Source organism: Budorcas taxicolor, chromosome 18 (genome assembly GCF_023091745.1).
Source record: "Budorcas taxicolor isolate Tak-1 chromosome 18, Takin1.1, whole genome shotgun sequence".
Classification (NCBI taxonomy): Eukaryota; Metazoa; Chordata; class Mammalia; order Artiodactyla; family Bovidae; genus Budorcas; species Budorcas taxicolor.
The window spans coordinates 64402008-64423453 of NC_068927.1; the positions used below are offsets into that span (position 1 = coordinate 64402008).

Consider the following 21446-nt stretch of genomic DNA (forward strand, 5'->3'; position numbering starts at 1 on the left):
GGGATAGCACCATGAGAAAGATGAGGTCGCACCCGGCCTCCCTGAGACCCACAGGGGTGGTGGGGACAAGCCCCTGGCCAACCCCCCTCGCCCCCCACTCAGACAGTCACAGGCTGAGAGCAAACTGACCCCTCCCCCACAGGGCAATGTCTAGGGAGGCCACCCAAGCCAGCCCCACCTCCCCCAGGCCTGCGGGGCAGCCCCACCCCTATGGCTTTGCTCCCTGGGCAGGTGGTGGGCAGGGAAGGCTCCTTCAGCCCTGCAGGCCGGGCTGGGGGCGAGGGCGGGGGCAGAGAGGGGGCAGTGGCCAGGGCTCCCTGCCAGGGTGGGGGTGGCTCAGGGGTCAGCAGTCACAAAGGGTCAGGGGTCAGATCCCTGGGGGTATCCAAGCCAACCTGCCCCCAGGTCAAAGCTGTGCTGGAGTCGAAGGTCAATTCCTTCCCAGAGGTCCAAGAGCTCCTTCTGGAGGTGGCTCCCCGAGAAGCTGGGCAGGAGGGGACCAGGAAGGACACCCTGCTCTCCGGGCCCAGGTCTCCCTGTCTAGCCCATCACGGCCCATCACTGTTGACATCCAAGTCAATGGAGCCATGGCTGACCACCAGTCGCAGGCGCTTGGGTGGGGAGAAGGGGGTGAAGGCAAGGGCCTGCTTGGGGATGGTGATGGGGCCTGGGGTCCCGGCGGGGGCAGGGTTGGCAGTGGCAGGCAGGGCTGGCGCCACGCGGCTCAGATCCACACGGACCACAGAAGGCAGCCCGTAGCGCCGGGCCCAGTGCCAGTCCTGCTGGGGGGCCCAGCAGGCGCGGGGGGCCTGACCCAGGGCCACCCGGGCCTCCGCCCGCAGGCAGCAGTGGGGGCCGCAGCCTCCCCACCGGTGCAGGGAGATGCGGGCAGCTCGGAGAACGGGAGGCGGCGGGGCTCGCCGGGGCTGCAGGCGTCGGCGCCTCCGGGGACGCACCCGGAGCTGGGGCTGAGGCAGCCACTGGAGCCAGAGGGGTGAGGCATCGAGTCGGGCGCTGCAGGGCGGGGGGCGCAGAGGCTGGCAGGCGGCTGTGGAGGCCCGGGGGAGGGGAGAGGAGAGGGCAGCTGTGTGAGCAGGGCTCCTGCAAGGGCGCACAGCTCCCGCTCAGGCTGGCCGCCTCCAAGGCTCTTCCTGGAGGGACGAGAGAGGAGGAGGGCAAAGACGGGGCAGGGGACGGGCCCGCGGACAGCGCCCACCCCGTGCTCACCGCAGAAAGGGTCCCGGCGCAGCGGGGGTGGGTGGGCACAGGACCGGGGCCCGTCCAGACCTTGCTGCAACCGCCGCTTGGTCTCCCGGAGCTCATACTTCTCCAGCGGCCGGGGTGGCAGGGGCTCCCTGGGCCGCAGTCGGAAAGCGCCCTCCCCTCGCCTGGGGGTGGGAGGGCGGTGAGGAGGGAGGGCTGGGCCCCCCGAGGATGCACTTCCGGCTCCCGGCCCCAGGCCCTTGGCCCACCTCTCGCAGGTGTAGCATTCACAGTGCTCATTCTTCTCGCCGAAGAAGCCCTCGCCGTAGAAACAGGTCACCTCGTCCCCCGGCTCGATGTCCCGGAGCACCTTCACGCAGGCTGCGTTTCCATCTGCAGGCACAAACTGGGGGCCAGAGGCTCAGTGCCCCGCCCTGGGGGTGGCCTGGCTCCCCGCCCCCACCTCCTGGCCTGGCCTGGGCCCCTGGCCTCACCGCCTGCCCCTGGGATGAGCAGGGGCCGAGCCCTGGGACGCGCCCTGCCCAGGGCCTGCCCTCAGTGCCGGCTCCTTGATCCCCCCCTGCTTTGCCTGCTCCCGCCCTCGCTGCAGGACGATGACCTAACCAGGCCTGGCAACGCAAAGGAACCGCTCCCTCAGGCCCATCCCCTGGCTCCTCGGTGGCCGGCCCGCACCGCCTGCTTTTGCTGCCTCCCCTTCTCCAGGCCCGGGCCCACCCCCAGCCCTAGTCCAGGATCACCAGCCCCCTCATCTGGCTGCTCCTGCCTCTAGGTTCCTCCTCTGGGAGAGGCGGGACTCCCACCCACCAGCCTGTCCATCTGTCCGCTGGTCTGTTCGTCCCAGGCTGACACACACCTGGGAGTGGCCCTGGCCTCTGGCCTGCCTGACGCCAGGACAGCTGCCCGGCATCTCCCGAGCAGGCAGTGCCAGGTGTCCGCATTCCCTCCGTGCCTAAGACCCCTCTGGAGCCGGCCCCTCAGGGTCTCCCTGCCCTGGGCTATCCACCAGCCTCAGCCTGTACCCCACGGGAGCCGCCATGGGGTGACCGAGCTCACACACGAGGGGAGCCCCCGTGCCGCGGCCTCCTAGCCCTCCAGCCTGTCGCCCCATCTGAGATGCCCTAGCGCGCGCCCCTTCGCCCTCAACACCTGGGAAAACTCTCCTCCTCCTCCAGCGCCTGGCTCTGACTGGTACAGCCTCGGCTCTGCATCACGAGGGGGCTGGCACCCCTCTCATCAAGCCCTGCCTCCTCTCCCTCCTACCCACTGTCTGTGCCCCAAACCCCACAAGACACTGACACTCAGCAGCCTTCACAGCTGTGCCAGCAGGCAAGTTCTCATCCTTTCCCATCTGAGAAGAGAAACCAGGGCCTGGGCGGTGGAGCCAGGACTCCAACCTCCTCACGTGGGGGGCTCTGGAGGATGGCCAAGGCCAGGGAGGCCCACACTTGCAGGGCAGACGCCCAAGGCCTTGCTGGGCGTCACCCCTCAACTCCCTCCCACGCACTCGGTCCTCCACACACACAGAACAGGGGGGCCTCTCTCTGCCTCCCAGGGCCTCCTATCAGGAGGAGCCCTGGATCTCCAGGAGGGCAGGGCTCTCTCTGACCTCACTCCCGGGGCCTCCCCCGCCTCCTGCTATCATCACAGCTGCAGGGGCTTCTGCCTGGGAGGCCGGGCAACAGGCACAGGCAGGGGCACCTCGGGTCTGCCCACCACCACCCTCCCCCTCAACCGGCCCCGCCCCCGGCCAAGGTTCGGAGAGGGGGCGCTGCAGCCAGCAGGTGGCAGTGTGACTGGGTCCCAGTGTGGTTCTACCAGAGGCCCCTCCTCCCTCCCGGCACGGGCAAGGACGGGTGGGAAGCTCCACGGTCAGGTAGGGAGACCCCCGACAGTTTCTAGCTCTTCACTGACCCGAAAGCTCCTCCCCACGTGCCCCTTCCTCCCCGGATGTGGGATCCCCAGGTCTCACCTTGCAGTTGGGTTTGCAGTCTGGAGCCAGTTGTGGGGGTGCAGGGGAGAGAAGAGACTCGGGTCAGAGGAGCCAGAAAACTGGGGCACGCCCCTCCGCCCCTACCCCTGGGCCGGCCCCTAGCCCCGCCCCCACCGTGGTTGATGAAGGCGGCAGGGCCGAGCCACAGCTGAGCGCTGCGCTTTCGGGTCGAGTACATGATGCTGAAGTCGTTCTCCCCAGCCCTCAGCAGCTCCTCGTCGGCCTCCCGCAGCTCCGCGATGCAGCCCACCAGCAGCTCCAGCTTCTCGTTCTTTTTCCTGCCAAGAAGCCGGCTCGCTGTGGGTCAATGAGTACCTCCCCAGCCACCAGCACTGGGAACAGGGGCCTCTCATCCCAAGCCTCCTGTGGGAAGAACTGATGCGGGCCAGCACGCTCCACCACCCAAATGTCTCTGAAAGTCACACTGCTGCCCTACACCCACAGATGCCTGGTGCGCATCCTCTCCTGCTTTCGGCTCCTCCGGCGCCCACTGCCTCAGCTTCCCGCGGTCCAGTCCTGCCTAGAAGACCCCCCAACCCAGGCACCCCAGGCTCTTCACTAGACCCTTCAGTCATTCTGTGGGTCTCAGCCTCGGCCTGGCTCCCAAGTACACTCTCGAAATCCCCAGGCAGGCTCAGGATGCACAGCTGTGGTCAGCCCTGTGAGCTTGCACCACTACCACCTCCCTCCTCACTAGGCTGCATGCAGAGGGCAGGGTTCCTCTTGCTTACTGTCTGGCCCTCATACCCAGCAGTGATTGCTGCTTGGCGGGGGGGAGTCTGGTAAGGATGAGAGAAAGGACAGCAGTGTACTCTTGGGCACAAGGTCAGTCCTTTCCCAGCAGCCCTGGGAAGCCTGGGTCGCTGGAGGGGGTCTCATCTCCTGGAGGGCTGTGGTAGGCCAGGGGGGTCCTGAGGGCCAGGCCCCGCCTCCTTTCTCTCAACACCGACATCTACATGGCCCTGTTGCCACAGTTCTGGGTCTCCTCCACAAGAGAGGGGGGTGTCTTCTCCCAGCTGTCCCTGGGGAGAGATGCCTCCTGCAAGGCCTGGGCTGCGAATCCTGCCCTCTTACCATGCACGAGTTGACACAATCTTGGCTCCATTTGTCTCCATGGAATAACGGGTACAGGGCAAGATGGTGAAGCCACTTTCAGGCAGGAAGGCGCGGAGGTAGCGATAGATCTGGGGGAGGTGAGGGGGTGGGTGGGGTGAGGAGCTGGGGCAGGGTCGTCCTTGGCCCTCTCTCTCCTGGGTTCTAGTCCTGCTCTGCCACTGACTCACTGTGTGGTCTCAGGGGGCTCACTTCCCCTGTTGGGGCCTCAGTTTCCTCATCTGTCAAATGAAGAGGTTAGACTCCATCTCAGAGGGCCCCCCAGTGCACCTGTCCTAGCAGTCTCTGAGCCTTGCTTTAGATGGTCCCAATGGATAGGAAGTCAGGGAGTCCTGGGGGGCTGCGCTGAGGGTCTGCCCGATAGGGCGGAGGGCCCGGGACAGGTGGGGGAGACAGAACATGAGGGCCAAGGGGAGGAAAGGGAAGGGCTCCCTCACGTGGGTCTTGAGGGCAGCCTCCTGCCGTGGGCCCCGGCTCTGGAAGTAGTGGGCCATCCAGCCTCCCAGCGTCAGGGCCCGGTACGCAGCCTCCAGGTCCCGCTGCCTCAGGAAGGCCTCCAGAGCTGAGCGCAGGTGGTGCTGTCGTCGCAGGGGGGGCACGGGGCTGGGGGAGAGGGCATGCCTGGGTCCCAGGGCCTTGGCCTATTCCCTGTGGGCCTTCCCAGGCCCCACCCCCACCCCCGCTGGGAGCTGAGAGGAGGATGGGGCAGAGGGGTGGTGGTGGCGGGGCAGGGGTCCCGGGTCCCGATATCCCTGGGTCCACCGTCCCCGGGGTCGCCTCACCTGACGTTCATCTTGTGGGTGCGGAAGCCGAGGTAGGGGTCCAGGACGAGGCTGGTGGCCAGGTCGTCATTCTCACACAGTTCTCTGGCGGTTACTCTGTCGGGCCCCATGGTGCCCCACGCACCATGCTGCCTCTGGTGGTGGCGGCAGGGGGTGGGGAACGCGAGGCAGGGGCGCGGCGTTGGGATCCCGTGTGTATGCTTGCTCTCTGCCACTTGTGAGCCCTGTGAGCCTGGGGCAGGCCCTTTGGCCTCCTCATCTATAAAGCGGGGAGAGAAGCAGTACTGACTTTGCAGGGCTCTCAGTGAGGGCGAAATGCAACAAGTGCTTCTGACACTGGGGAGACCCCCCCCCAAGGATGCCAGCCACCATCCTCAGTAGCTGCACCTCTGCAGCCTCCTGAGCACAGACATAAACCACTTATGACAACTCCCCCGCCCCTGCCCACGCACACACATTCACAGACCCCATGTGTGCACGCAGATTCCCTAGGACTCCCATATACACGGTACACACACACACACACACACACACGCACGCACACGCGCGCGCGCTTGAAGGCACGCAAAGGTCCCTACAGACCAGGGAAGGCTGATTAATTGGCAGTCTGGGATAACCCTGAAGGCTTAGTCCTGCAGGAGGTGGGAGTCAGGGGGCCCCCAGCAGCAGCTCCAGCCCGGCCAGAACCGCTCGTTCTTCAGCCCACCCCCACTCTCCCGGCCTCGGCCGCCACCCCCCTCCCCAGCAGCCCTCGGGAGCCCTCCTCAGAAGGCTCGGGGTGAAACCTCAGGCAGTCTGGAGGAGGAGGGGTGGTGAGGGGAGGGAAAGGCGAGGAAGGCTCCAGCACCTGCTCTCTCTCCAAGGATTCCGGGGGAGGGGCGCGGAGGACAAAGCGGGTGGGGGGGGGGGGGGAGAGAAAAGGAACGTGTGGAGAGGCAGAGGAGGCCCAGAAAAAACACGGGAGAAGGACGGCGATTAGCAAAACGAAAACAAGCCTCCTAACCCCGACGGCGGAGGCCTGCCAGGCACCCACACCAGGGTGCTTCGGGGAGTCGACGGGGGACTGCGAGGAAGGGGCGCTACAGCGGCTGGGAAAGGGGGCAGAGACCCCAAGGCAGAGGAAAATTAAAGAGGGGGCGCTGCGGGACGGCGCTGGGACGGAACTGAAGCTGCAGAGGGGCGAGGGGGTAAAGGCAAAATGCGGACACCACAGGGAGGGAGCCAGGGCAGGGAGAAGGCCCGGGCTGCCCGCGGGGAGGCTTGGGGACCCAGCGAGGACCCCAGGAAAAGCCAGCAGGGAGACCAGGGGTCCAGAGAAAGCACAGAAGGACCTGGAGGTCCAGGGAGGGTCCTGGGAAGGTAGAGGGGGGCGGTCCAGGGGTTCCACAACGGGGTTGGAGAAGCAAACGGGGCCAGAGGGAGTCCTGGGGCTCCAGGAAGGAACCCTGAAGAGCCGCGAGGAGCACGCCCGGGCTCTAGGGTAGGGCCTGGGTAGGCAGTGAGAACCCAGCCTAAAGGGCTGAGGTGCTGAGGAAAACTGGGGGGAGCAGACACGGGCCTGGGGAAGACCTTGGGGGAGGGGTGGTTTCCAGGGGCCTGGGCAGGCGGCGAGAGTGCAGGGGACGCGCCTGAGGGCCAAGGACGGGAGTGCAGAGTCAGAGGGCGAGCTGAGGGTCCAAGGAAGGGCCTGAAGCGCGAGAGCGGGGACTAGGGGAGGAAGCACAGGGAAGGGGCTGGGCACCGAGAGCAGCCTGAGGCTCGCCAAAGGGCCAGGAGACGTGGGCGCCTGGGCACGAGGAGGGGCGGGCGGGCCAGGGGACAGACGGGGCTGGGGACGACCGGGAGCCAAGGCGGCGCGGGGCGGGGGCCGAGAAGGGGCTCAGAGGTCGGGCCCCGCGCCGCCCCTCACCCGCTTCTCCTCCTCCTCCTCCTCCTCAGGCGCCCGCGCCGCGGCTGCCACCACCTCCCACAGCCTCCTCCAGCTCTCGTCAGACCGGGTCGCCGCGCCTCCAGTTAGCCCCGCCGGGCCCACCCCGTCACGGCCACTACGGCCTCCCATTGGCCAACGTCTCCGCCACTCTTCAATTGCCTAGAAGCTTGCGCCGCCCCCATTGGTCAGGCTCCGTCCTGCCCCGCCCCTATAGCCCCCCTTCGGTGCCCCTACAGAACCCCGCCACGCCCGCGCTGCCGTCAAAGCGCCGCCAACTGCACCTAGTGGCTGCCGCCCCTGTCCCTCCGCTGCTGCCATGGAGACGTATCCCCGCCCACAGCCAGAAGTTGACGCTCTCATTGGCCGAAAGCGCTGTCGTTCCGGGAGAAACTCGGGTTTGGGTCGGGTTATTTGGGTACAAGAGGGAAGAGGGAGGGTTCCGTCGGCTACAGAGCCCGAGTGTGATTGGTTGGCCTTGGAGCGACTCATGCTTCCATTGGCTAAGGTCTGCGCCTATCACCGTTAGGGTAACGCCCTCCCTGTTCTCCTTCTCTGGCGAAACCTTCGGCCACCAGAGGGAGAAAGCAGGAAAGCGGCGGCGGACCAGGCAGCGGGGGTGAATGCGCGCGCACTTCTGTTCTTTCTTTCCATCCCTCCTACCCCCAACTCGGCTGGACCTGCGGTTGCCAAGGCGACAAAACTTTATTGACAACCCTGCCGAGTACAAAGGGCTTTTCCTTTCCTTCCCCGTTCTAGATCACCTTCTCGTCCCCCAAAAAACCCTGTTCAATTTTGAATAACCACAATAACACTCTGTGGTTGAATCGATCAGAAAGACGGAAGTGGGGGCTTTGGAGAAAGCCGTGACTCATGGGGCGCTCTCATGGGGCACCCCCTCGACGCCCCCAATAGGGATCACCCTCTTGCTACAATCCTAGAAGCGAACATAATTAGCAATTCATCATAATTACGCTCAGAATAATAAACCCCACACTTGGAGCAGGCGGTCTTTGTTTTGTTGACTGCTAAATATTCTGTGCTCTTGGAACAATGTGTAGTATGGAATAGGTACTTCGTTAATTTGTGCTGAAGGAATGAATGTATGAAGCTGGTTTCTGCAAACAGCCCTTCTGTGACTGTGGAGAAACGGCTTGCTCTCTACGGGCCTGAGGCTCACATCTATAAAATGAGAACCCCTCTTTGAGAGATCTTCCTGAACACCCTCCCCAGGGTCTTTCATCTGTGCTTCCAGGCTCTCATCTTCTGTTCTTACTGTCCCTTCCCCAACTAGGACTTAACCTCAGATCTGAGACACCCCCAACTTAGGCACATCCCCCCCGCTTCCGCCAAGGGTGGCTCAGACAGTAAAAGAATTCGCCTGAATTGCGGGAGACCTGGGTTCGATCCCTGGGTTGGGAAGATCCTCTGGAGGAGGGCATGGCAACCCACTCCAGTGTTTTTGCCTATAGAATCCTCAGGGACAGAGGAGCCTGGCGGGCTACAGTCCATGGGGTCGCAAAGAGTCGGACACAGCTGAGCGGCTAAGCACTGCCTACAGCATCTTCACGTAGGGGAATGCCATACAGCAGTGAAAGTGAGTGACCCAGCACTCGGTGTATCAGCCTGGACAATCCCAAAGCACCCTGCTAGTTGCAGAAGGTTACAGAGTCGAATGCATACGGTTAAAGGAAAAAAAAAAAAAAAAAGAAACAGGAGCTGTGTGTGGACATGTAATAAAACGCGAACGAGCCTGGGTATGACATGGGGTGGGGGTGGGGGTGCCCTAGTGGCGACCCCTGGGGGAGAGCGGAAGGAATGCAGTCAGGAAAGGTACTCAGGACATTCTTACCGGCAATTAATTTTTCTAAGCTGGCAGGTGGAAGCTGTGAATTCACTATATTCCCTGTTTTTTTCTACATGTCAGAAATATTTCATAATGTAAATAAAATTTTGACCCGCCAATGCCACTTCCAGGGTTCTATGCTAAAGAAATAATGGGAAAGTGTTAGAGTATTTAAAGATGTTTGTCTCAGCATCTGTTGAAAAAAGCAAAAAAATAGGAAAAACTGTTAATGTCCAACTGTAGGAGATTGGTCTGACTGATTACAGCATACCCCTAAGATGGAAGAACAGCAGTACCTAATAGTTAACTGAGCTCTTAACACATGCCAGTCACTTTGCAAATAGTCCTGTGCTTGTGAGCTAAGTCTCTTCAGTCGTGTCTGACTCTGTGAGGGATAGGCTATTAGCCCATTTTACAGATGAGTAGACTGAGGCTTTCCGAGGGGATGTAACTGACCATCAAATCATAGAGCTTGTACTCTCAGCCCCTACTGCTACATTGCCCAGATAGGATCCAGCTTGTTCTCCACCCACAGATGACATAAGAGACACCCTGGGAAAAGAATAAATCACTGACACACGCTACAACTTGGATGAGCCTTAAAAGCATCATACTGGGTAAAAGGAGCCAGACACAAAAAGTCATATATGGAGTGATTCGATTTCTATGAAATATCCAGAACAGACAGAAAGAGAAACAGAAAGCAGGTTTGGGGAATTCCCTGGAGGGCCAGTGGTTAGGACTCTGTGCTTCCGCTGCAGAGGGCACAGGTTCAATCCCCGGTCGGGGAACTAATATCCCGAATGCCACATTGTAACCAAGCAAAACCCCCAAACAGGTCCATGATTGCCCGCGGCTGGGGAAGAGGAGAATAGGGAGGGACTGATATCGGATGCGGGGTTTCCTTTTCTGAATGAAGAACTTCTGGAACTGGAGAGGAGGGATGGTTGCCAAGTGCCGTGCGTGTGCATAATGCCACTGAATTGCGTACTTTCAAATAGTTAAAATGGGGCTTCTTGGGGGCCCAGGGGTTAAGACTCTGCCTTATAATGCAGGGGACACCGGTTTGATCCCTGATCCGGGAAGATCCCACATGCTGCGGGGCAACTAAGCCCAAGCGCCACAACTACTAAGACTGCTCTGGAGTCTGAGAGCTGCAGCTTCTGAGCCCACGTGACGCAGCTACCGAAGCGCGCTCGACTGGAGCCGGTGGCTCCGCAACAGAAAAGTCACCGCAGCGAGAAAATCGAGCACTGCACAGAAGAGCGGCCCCCGCTCTTAGGCGACTGGAGAAGAGCCTGCGCGGCTAAAAACAAATAAATACTTTCTAAAAAATAAAGTGGTTAAAACGGCAAATTTAACATTACATATATTCTACCACCAAAAAATCAAGCAAATAAAAACAACAACAAAAATAGAAACGCCACCAAAAAACAAGAGAGAAAATTATAATCACCTTGAGAATGTAGTGAAAATATGGATTCCAAGGTTTACTCTCTAGAGAGCCTGGTCAAGTATTTAATAACTAATTATTTCAGGACGTTGCTGCACAAAGTGTAACCATGGACCAGAGAATCAAGCAGGATCCCTCAGGCGCTTGGTAGGAATGCAGAGTCTCAGGCCCCCACCCCTGACCTCCTAAATCAAAATCTCCCAGACTGGAGACTCAGATTCCCAGGATGTTTGAGAAGCGTCCCTTAGAAGACGCCTTGTTGCAGGTGGCTTCCTCAGACCGGACATTCACTGCTGGCGAGATATTTTGGGCTTGATAACTCTCAAGGTTGCAGGTGAACTATTAAGGGGCGGGGGTGGTGATTCAGTCACTAAGTCGTGCCTGACTCTTGCAACCCCATGGACTGTAGCCCACCAGGCTCCTCTGTCCATGGGGATTCTCCAGGCAAGAATACTGGAGTGGGTCGCCATTTCCTCCTCCAGAGGATCTTTCTGACCCATTGGCAGGCAGATTCTTTACCTCTGAGCCACCTGAGACGCCCCGTTTACTGAGCATTTGTTTTCTAATCTGTCAAAAAGGCCACCGTAGCTTAGTGAGAATCTGGAATTACTGCCTGGCCTCAAATTCTAATTCCGTCATTGACCAGTTTTGCGATGTGTTTTTGTACGTTAGTCACCCTCTTAGCACCTCAGTATCCTTCCCTGTTTGGATTTTTTAATTTATTTTGGGCCACACTGTGTGGCACGAGGGATCTTAGTCCCCTGTCTGGAGACTGAATCCCTGCCCCCTGCATTGGGAGCACCGAGTCTTAACCATCAGACCTTCAGGGAAGTCCCCTGTCTATACAATGAATTAAACAGTTGCTTCTGCATAAGATATGTTGTTGCTGCTTAGTTGCCCAGTCATGTCCAACCCTTTTTGTGGCCCCATGGACTGTAGCCCACCAGGCTCTTCTGTTCATGGGATTTCCCAGGCAAAAATGCTGGAGTGGGTTGCCATTTCCTTCTTCCCAACCCAGGGATCAAACCCAGGTCTCCTGTATTGCAGGCAGGTTCTTTACTAACTGAGCCACCAGGGACGCCTACTAAGGGGGAAAGCTAGCTATAAAACAGCAACTTCAAGATGATTTTTTATTTTGGGATGAGGTGTACCATACAGCTTGTGGGATCTTAGTTCCCTAATCAGGGACTGAACACGTAACCTGGGCAGTGAAAGCTCAGTGTCCTAACCACTGGGCCTCCAAGGAATTTCCTGGATGATCGTATTTTGAGGGGAAAGATATATCTGTTTATGTGTACATATAAATTAAATGATTAGTGGAAGGACTTGGAGAAAAGGAAACTTGGTACACCGTGGGCATGTAAACCGGTGCGCCCACTATGGCAAACAGTGCGGAGTTTCCTCAACGGATTAGAAATAGGATTATCGTGTGGTTCGGCAATCCCATTTCTGGATGCATACCCCAAGGAAATAAAATCACTGTCACAAAGAGATACCTGCACCCCCAACTTCATTGCGGCATGAGTCGTGATAAGCAAGACTTGGAAACAGCCTAAGTGTCCAAGGACAGGTGACTAGATAAGAAAATGTGTATAAACACAACGCAGTGTTCCTCAGCTTTGAGGAAGGAGGACCTCCTATCAGTTGCAACCACATGCATGAACCTGGAGGACATTGTGCTCAGTCAGAAAAGACAGACACAGAAAGACAAATAAGGCATGGACTCATTTCTATGTAGAATGCTGGTTGGAACGTGGAATGCTGGTTGGGACCTGGTAAGGGGAGGTTGGTCACAGGGTACAAACTTCCAATTATAATATGAATAAATTCCAGGGCTCTAACATACAGCGTGGTGACTATAGTTAGTAATAAAACATTGTACGTTTGAAATGTGTTAATAGTAGTCCTAAGTGTTCTCACCTCTCCCACCGAAAGGGTAGCTCTGTGAGGTGTTAATCAGCTTTATCATGGTGATGATTCCATAATCTATGTATATCAGAAAAACCATGTTTCGCACCTTAAATATCCATAATTTTTGTTTGTCAGTCTTACCTGAAAAAAAGCTGGAAAAAAAATAAATGGTTGCTGGGGAGGTGTCTCTCTGTTTTCACGTATTACTTGTGTAATAGCAAAATGCAGCTGCCAGCTAAGATGGCGGAGGAATAGGGCGGGGAGACCACTTTCTCCCCCACAAATTCATCAAAAGAATATTTCAACGCTGAGTAAATTCTACAAAACAACTTCTGAATGCTGGCAGAGGACATCAGGCACCCAGAAGAGCAGATCATTGTCTTCAAAAATAGGTAGGAAAAAATATAAAAGACGAAAGACGACACAAAGGAGGTGGGGAGGGAGCTCTGACCCAGGAAGGGAGTCCTGTCCCAGAAGGGAGTCTTAAAAAGAGAGAGGTTTCCAAACACCAGGAAACATTCTCGCTGCTGAGTCTGTGACGAGCCTTGGAAGCACAGAGGGCAATGTAACAGGGAGGAAAAATGAATAATTAAAACCAACAGATTAATAGCAAAATGCATTTGTTGTTGTTCCGTCACTGAATCATGACCAGCTCTTTGTGACCCCATGGACTGCAGTAGTCCAGTATCCTCTGCTCTCCAGTGTCTCCCAGAACTTGCTCAAACTCATGTCCATCGAATCGGTGATGCCATCCAACCATCTCATCCTCTGTTGTCCCCTTCTCCTCTTGCCTTCAATCTTTCCCATCATCAGGGTCTTTTCCAATGAGTCAGTTCTTTGCATCAGGTGCCCAGAGGATTGGAGCTTCAGCTTCAACTTTAGTCCTTCCAATGAATCAGTTCAGTTCAGTTCAGTTCAGTAATTCAGTCGTGTCCGAATCTTTACGACCCCATAGACTGCAGGATGCCATGCTTCCCTGTCTATCACCAACTCGCAGAGCTTGCTCAAACTCATGTCCATCGAGTTGGTGATACCATCCAGCCATCTCATCCTCTGATGTCCCCTTCTCCTCCCACCTTCAGTCTTTCCAAGTGTCAAGGTCTTTTCCAATCAGTCCATTCTTTGCATCAGGTGGCCAAAGTATTGGAGTTTCAGCCACACCATCAGTCGTTCCAATGACTATTCAGGACTGATTTCCTTTAGGATGGACTGGTTGGATCTCCTTGCAGTCCAAGGGACTCTCATGAGTCTTCTCCAGCACCACAGGTCAGAAGGATCAATTCTTTGGTGCTCAGCTTTCTTTATAGTCCAACTCTCACATCCATACATGACTACTGGAAAAATCATAGCTTTGATTACACAGACCTACGTTGGAAAAGTCATGTCTCTCCTTTTTAACATGCTGGCTAGGTTGGTCAAAGCTTTTCTTCCAAGGAGCAAGTGTCTTTTAATTTCGTGGCTGCAGTGATTTCATCATCTGCAATGATTTTAGAGCTCCCCAAAATAAAGTCTCTCACTGTTTCATTGTTTCCCCATCTATATGCCATGAAATGATGGGACCAGATGCCATGACGTTAGTTTTCTGAATGTTGAGTTTTAAGCCAACTTTTTCCCTCTCCTCTTTCACTTTCATCAAGAGGTTATTTAGTTCTTCTTCACTTTCTGCCATAAGGGTGGTGTCATCTGCATATCTGAGGTTTTTGATATTTCTCGCAGCGATCTTGATTCCAGCTGTGCTTCTTCCAGCCCAACGTTTCTCATGATGTACTCTGCATATGAGTTAAATAAGCAGGGTGACAATATACAGCCTTGACGTACTCCTTTCCCAATTTGGAATCAGTCCATTGTTCCATGTCCAGTTCTATCTGTTGCTTCTTGACCTGCATAGAGATTTCGCAGGAGGCAGGTAAGGTGGTCTGGTATTCCCATCTCTTGAAGAATTTTCCAGTTTGTTGCGTCACGTGAGTCTATGTTCCTCGATTCTTTGTCTCATCACAACAAAGATTTGGAGTGATGGACATTAAGGCCCCCTCGGTGTTTCACAGCTCTCAGGTCTTGGATAGACCGTGTTATAGCTCTTAGACAAATCAGTGTTACAGCTCAGTGTTACAGCTCTATTTTATTTAGAAAGTGAAAGTGAAGTCACTCAGTCGTGTCCGACTCTTTGTGACCCCGTGAACTGTAGCCCACCAGGCTCCTCCGTCCATGGGATTCTCCAGGCAAGAATACTGGAGTGGGGTGCCATTTCTTTCTCCAGGGGATCTTCCCAACTCAGGGATCGAACCCGGGTCTCCCACATTGCAGGCAGATGCTTTAACCTCTGAGCTACCAGGGAAGCCCATTTTATTTAGAAGATAGCAGGAAAATCCATCTTCAAGGCGTGAGGGCAGGTCGATCTAAAGACACGAGGAGAAGAGCGCCCCAGCATGTGGTGGTGGGGGGGGGGGTGGGGAGAGAGAGAGAGAACTGGCTTTGGCTCCTCTATTTATATGTTTATCTCTCCCTGGGCCTGTCCTATATAAATTGGGCCAGCCAGGAGTGTTGTTTGTTTTACCTGAGGTCCTCACTGCAGTCCTCGGACCTTCTTTTGTTTCATTTTCGCGGGCTTTTCCCTTTCTTGTCTTGTAGCCACCGCCATTTTGGACTCCTTTTCCCTGTTCTACCTACCTAACAGTTGTGATCCATTCAAAGGCTTTGGTGTAGTTAATAAAGCAGAAGTAGATGTTTTTCTGGAACTCTCTTGCTTTTTCCATGATCCAGCGGATGTTGGCAATTTGATCTCTGGTTCCTGTGCCTTTTCTAAATCTAGCTTAAACATCTGGAAGTTCATGGTTCATGTACTTGGAGGATTTTGAGTATTACTTTGGAGGATTGGAGAATTTTGAGCATTACTTTGCTAGTGTGTGAGATTAGTGCAATTGTGCGGTAGTTTGAGCATTCTTTGGCATTGCCTTTCTTTGGGATTGGAATGAAAAAATGACCTTTTACAGTCCTGTGGCCACTGCTGAATTTTCCAAATTTACTGGCATATTGAGTGCAGCACTTTCACAGCATCATCTTTCAGGATTTGAAATAGCTCAACTGGAATTCCATCACCTCCACTAGCTTTGTTCGTAGTGATGCTTTCTAAGGCCCACTTGACTTCACATTCCAGGATGTCTGGCTCTAGGTGAGTGATCACACATCATGATTATCTGGGTCATGAAGATCTTTTTTTCTACAGTTCTTCTGTGTATTCTTGCCACCACTTCTTAATATCTTCTGCTTCTGTTAGGTCCATACCATTTGTGTCCTTTATTGAGCTCATCTTTGCATGAAATGTTCCCTTGGTATCTCTAATTTTCTTAAAGAGATCTTTAGTCTTTCCCATTCTGTTATTTTCCTCTATTTCTTTGCACTGATCACTGAGGAAGGCTTTCTTATCTCTCCTTGCTATTCTTTGGAACTCTGCATTTGAATGGAAGTATCTTTCCTTTTCTCCTTTGCCTTTTGCGTCTTTTCTTTTCTCAGCTGTTTGTAAGGCCTCCTCAGACTACCATTTTGCCTTTTGGCATTTCTTTTTCTTGAGGATGATCTTGATCAGTGCCTCCTGTACAATGTCAGGAACCTCTATCCATAGTTCTGCAGGCACTTCGTCTATCAGATCTAATCCCTTGAATCTATTTGTCACTTCCACTGCATAATCGTAACGGATTTGATTTAGGTCATACCTGAATGGTCTAATGGCTTTCCCTACTTTCTTCAGTTTAAGTCTGAATTTGGATATTCGTGGTTAATTTCCTTTAGGATGGACTAGTATGATCTCCTTGCTGTCCAACGGACCCTCAAGAGTCTTCTTCAGCCCCACAGTTAGAAAGCATCAATTGTTGGTTTTTTTTTTTTGCTCAGCCTTCTTTAGAGTCCAACTGTCACATCTTTACATGACTGCTGGAAAAACCATAGCTTTGACTATATGGACCTTTGTCAGCGAAGTGATGTCTCTACTTTTCAATATGCTGTCTAGGTTTGTCATAGCTTTCCTTCCAAGGAGCAAAATGCATACAATAATTGAATGAAATATAATCAGTACATATGATATGTTAATGTAATACATATTCCTGTATCTGTGTATAGATATGCATACCTGTGCATATGCACACTCGCAAACACATATCTATCTGTAAAATCATCCCCGTCAGGCTCACAATTCTGCAATGGACTCATACCCTGCTAGCCAGCCCCCAAGATGACCTTCGCTCTGCAACCCGCGCCCCCCATGCCCTTCCACAATGAATAGGTCTGAGCTGTGTAACCAACAGCATTTTGCAGAAATGATGGCAAGTCCATGGCTAGGATATCAGAGACACCATCCTCTGGGGGATCACTCGGTCCTCTGGAGGAACTCAGCACCGCGTCAAAAGGTCATTGCAGCCACCTCATGGTGAAATCTACGAGGCAGGGAGGCCTCACGCCGGCAGCCAGAGAGGAACTGAATCTTCCTTTGATAGTCTGACAGTCATGTGAATAAACCACCCCATAAGGAGCCCTCCCGTCTGAGTCGAGTTTTCAGAGGATGATGTCCCATCCACAGCTTGACAGTCACCTCAAGGGAAATCCCAAGACAGAGCCACCCAGCTAAACCATTCCTGACACAGAGAAACCCCATGAGATAAGTGTTTACCGTCCTTCCAAGCTACAGGCAATGGAGACACACCGAGATCAAAATCCAAGGTCATTACAGTGGCCTCTTTCCTTCCTCTGATCTTATCGCTGACTATTCTTCTTTCTGATGCTGAAGCTGAAACGTCAATACTTTGGCCACCTGATGCAAAGAACTGACTCATTGGAAAAGACCCTGATGCTGTGAAAGATTGAAGGTGGGAGGAGAAGGGGAAGACAGAGGATGAGATGGCTGGACGGCATCACTGACTGGATGGACATGAGTCTGAGTAAACTCCGGGAGTTGGTGATGAACAGGGAAGAATGGCATGCTGCAGTCCATGGGGTCGCAAAGAGTTGGACAGGACTGAGCGACTGAACTGAACTGAACTGATTCTTCCCATTGCTCACTCTGTTATAGTCTCATTGGCTTCCTTACCAGATGCCGAAAACCCCAAACCTCTACAGGTCTATCCCTGCTGTTCTCTCTGCCCATTGATATCCGCAGGGTTCACTCCCTTCCCTGCTCCATGTCTTTGCTGCAATGTCCCTTCTTCAGGGACGCCTTCCCTGACAGCCCAGGCTGGAAATGCCCACCCACTCCACCCATCCCCTTACTTGGCTCTGTTTTTTTATGCTGTCAGGTTTGTGGGATTTGTTACAGCAGTCACAGGAAGCTAATGCAGTGGGTGATTGGAGTGATGGGTGGATTGTAGGATAAATGGGAAGAGGGAATTGATAGAATGGATTAAAGAATGAAGGGCTTTATGGGTGGATGAATGGATAGTTGAATGGATAGAGCTTTGGTGAGCTGGAAGAGTATCTAAAGAAACGATGGTTGTGTAGATAGGCAAGTGGATGGTTGAGTGGATAAATGGCTAGTTGGATGAATGCATAAAGGCAAGAATATAGACACAGACGAAAAGGTGGATTGGGCGGAAGTTTGGATGGATGGACGTGTGGATGTGTATTCAAACAGGAAACATGACACATTGGGAAAGAATCAGATGTATTCTTTCATTTTTAAAGATTTATTTATTTATTGGCTGTGGTTTTTCTTGCTGCTCAGTTGCGGCAGTCAGGGGCTACTCTTCTTTGCCTCACATCGCAGTGGCTTCTCTCGTTGAGAAGCGCAGGCTCCAGGGGTTTAGTAGTTGCTGCACATGGGCTTAGCTGTCCGTCCCCTCCTGCCCCCGCCCTTGCCCAGTATGTGGGTTCTTCCCAGACCAGGGATGAAACTGGTATCCCCTTCATTGCAAGGCAGATTCTTAACAACTGGACCACCAGGAAAGCCTTATTATTTTATTTTTTAAATTGGAGTCTAGTTGAATCACAGTGTTGTATTAGTTTCAGGTGTACAACAAAGTGATTCGGTTATTTATAGATATACATTTCAATATAACTATAAACAGAAATATAGACTATAATTATATATATATTCTTTTTTGGCATTGGTTCCTTCTTTTTCATAGCAGAGTAATATTCCATTGCATAAACATCCTGCTCTTTATCCTTTTGTCTATCAGTGGACATGCTGATTGCCTCCATGTCTTAGATATTGTAAATAGTGCTACAAAGAACACTGGGATGCATGTATCTTTTCACATTGTAATTTTCTCTGAATATATACCGAGGAGTGGGATTGCAGGATTATATGGTAGCTCTGTTTCTAGCTTTTTAAGGAACCTCCCTGCTGTTCTCCGTAGCGGCTGTACCAGTTTACATTCTCTACTAACAGCGTAGGAGGAAAAATCAGATTTTAGAACCAGACAGACCCGGGTTCTGACCCCAGTTCCCCACGGAGATATTGGACCAGCCTGGTAGCCAAGGTGGGTCTCCGTTCAAGAAAGAACTTACTTAACTGTGAGAAGAGTATTTGGCCAACTGCCCCCAGCTGCAGTACCTGAAGCTAGTTTGTTTTGTTTTGTTTTTTTGAATCCAGTTTCTTTCCGGGCCGAGCCCAACCGATGACTAATCCTTAGGGTGGGGGCCGTGCTAGGGCCTGGCCACTTCCATCCAATGTGGGGCTCATCAAATGGCAATCTCTTTTTTTCGTTTTTTTTTTCCTTCTCCTTCCCTTCCCTCACCCCTTCTCCCCCTTCCTCTGAAAGTTCAGTGTTAGTTGCTTTTTCCTGTCTGACTCTGCTGCCAGGCTCCTCTGTCCATGGGATTCTCCAGGCAAGAATACTGGAGTGGGTTGCCATTTCCTTCTCCAGGGGATCTTCCCAACCCAGGGATCGAACCTGCATCGTTTACGTCTCCTACATTAGCAGGGAGGTTCTTTACAACTAGCGCCACCTGGGATGAGGCCCCCTCCCTCTGCTCCTCCCTGTTTCTTTCTCGGTTTCTCTCTTTCTCCCTTCCCTTTTTTTTTTTTTTTAACTTTGAATTGAGATAAAATTCAGGTAACACAAGACTTCCCTGGTGGTTCAGTGGTTGGGACTCAGCTTCCACTGCAGGGGTCACTGGTTCTGCCCCTGGTGGGGAAACAGATCCCACACGTATGCCGTGTGGCCAAAAAGAAAACGAAAAGAGAAACAATTCAGAGAACACAAAGTCATTTCCTTTAAGTATTTTAAGTAGCGTTTAGTGCAGTCAGGGCCTTGTGCCGCCATCGCCATCGTGTCTCTCAAGCTCCAAACATTCTCGCCACCCTGAGAGGAAGTGATTCAGCAACCAGTCCCCATCCATCCGACAACCGCTAACCTGCTTTCTGTTCCTATGGGTTTGTCCACAGTGAATCTCTGCTCTGTCTCTCTGCTTGGGCCGAGGGTTCCTGCAGCTGCACGGTCTCAGGCTCTGCCTGACTATACCTTCCTCCTGCCTTCCCTGTCACAGGTGGCAGAATGACTTCCTGCCGCCTCCTGTCCTTCCTCGCCTTTATCTTTCACTTCAGTTCAGTCGCTCAGTCGTGTCCGACTCTTTGCGACCCCATGGTCTGCAGCACGCCAGGCTTCCGGGTCCCTCACCAACTCCCGGAGCTTGCTCAAACTCATGTCCATCGAGTCGGTGATGCCATCCAGCCATCTCATCCTCTGTCACCCGCTTCTCCTCCTGCCTTCAATCTTTCCCAGCATCAGGGTGTTTTCCAATGAGCCAGCTCTTTACATCAGATGGCCAAAGAATGGGAGCTTCAGCTTCAGCATCAGTCCTTCCCGTGAATATTCAGGGTTGATTTCCTTTAGGACGGACTGGTTGGATCTCCTTGCAGTCCAAGGGGCTCCCAAGAGTCTTCGCTGGCACCACAGTTCAGAAGCACTGGAGTCATGCCAATAAATCCCTTGCATCACTAACACCACAGCAGCCTCTGCTACCCGGAAGAGGCAGCCACACCACAAGCGTCTTGCTCTGAGCTCCAGCTCCTCACCCTACAGGGCAGCACAGCCTCTCAGGGGTGCAGGAGGCTGTGGAGGGGTTCTGAACACCCCCTGGAGGAGTCGTCAACCTGAAGACCGACCGGGCGCTGTTTTCACTAGGTACCAGGACCGCTCAAGTCCCTCCCTGATCTCACTCTTCCTATATAAACGTGTCGTGTGTGTGTGTGTGTGTGTGTGTGTGTGTGTGTGCGCGCGTGCTCAGTCGCTTAAGTCGTTGTGTCCCACCCTTTGCGACCCTACGGACTGTAGCCCTCCAGGCTCTCTGTCCGTGGGATTCTCCAGGCAAGAGTACTGGAGTGGATTGCCATTTCCTGCTCCAGGGGATCTTCCCGACCCACGGATCAAACCCGCGTCTCGCGCATTGCAGGCAGATTCTTTACTGCTGAGCCACCAGAGAAGCGCATATGTGTGTGTGTGGGGGGGTGCGTGTGTGTATATATATTTATTTATTTTAGAATTTATTTATTTCTTTATTTTTGGCTGCGCTGGGTCTTCACTGCTGGCGAGCTTCCTGTCTAGCTGCGGCGTGTGTGTGGGTTTTCCTTCTTGTGCAGCACGGGCTCTGGACGTAAGCCCTTTAGCAGTTGTGACCCCCGGGCTCTAGAGGACCGGCTCAGGAGTCGTGGCGCAGCGGCTTTGTTGCTCCGAGGCCTGTGGGATCTTCCCGGACCGGGGATTGAACCCGCGTCTCCTGCTCTGGTAGGCGGATTCTTTACCACCGAGCGGAAGGGAAAGATTCCTGAGAGTGAAAGTGCAATATTGTCTCACCAAGAGGAAGACCACCGCCTCTTCCCCTCAGCTGAACCAGGGTAGCAGAAGGATCCAGAAGTTTCCAGGTCCCCAGCCTGCACGTGGACAGCGGGAGGAGCCTGGTGCCCACATTGAAAGCAGCCCACAGAGCTGTCTTCCCCACTGCCCCCCGGGTCCTCACAGGGATATCCTGAGGCTGTCACAGTCACTGCAGGGGACACAAGTAAGCCTAGCCTCTGTGCCAGTGTGGGGACGTGGGTACCAAGGCCCAGAGCATGGGAAGTGGGGGGGGGGGTGTTCTTGCCTAGGGTCACCTGGAGGTTGGCATCTTTATTTCCTTTTGAAAGAGACACAGGAGGGACTCCCCTTGTGGTCCAGTGGCTGAGACCACACTCCCAATGCTGGGGTGGGGGTGGGGGGCCCTGGATTCCATCC

At 54.2% G+C, this 21446-nt stretch overlaps 1 protein-coding gene across 3 annotated transcripts; it reads right to left on the reverse strand.

Annotated features, from left to right (window-relative positions):
* Nucleotides 1-219: 219 nt before the first annotated feature.
* KMT5C (lysine methyltransferase 5C) lies at nucleotides 220-19934 on the reverse strand. Of its 3 annotated transcripts, none has more exons than XM_052656346.1 (9): nucleotides 19927-19934; nucleotides 5110-5368; nucleotides 4765-4930; nucleotides 4289-4398; nucleotides 3329-3492; nucleotides 3194-3213; nucleotides 1473-1609; nucleotides 1228-1388; nucleotides 220-1048 (listed from the first exon to the last, which is right to left on the reverse strand). In XM_052656346.1, exons 2-9 carry the CDS (start codon nucleotides 5217-5219, stop codon nucleotides 549-551), a joined length of 1368 nt encoding a protein of 455 aa, XP_052512306.1. In that variant the 5' UTR covers nucleotides 5220-5368; nucleotides 19927-19934; the 3' UTR covers nucleotides 220-548. The 3 variants fall into 3 exon arrangements, with proteins under 3 accessions (XP_052512306.1, XP_052512305.1, XP_052512307.1); XM_052656345.1 differs by lacking the exon at nucleotides 19927-19934 and adding an exon at nucleotides 7019-7099; XM_052656347.1 differs by lacking the exons at nucleotides 1228-1388; nucleotides 19927-19934 and adding an exon at nucleotides 7019-7099.
* Between the last annotated feature and the right edge of the window lie 1512 nt (nucleotides 19935-21446).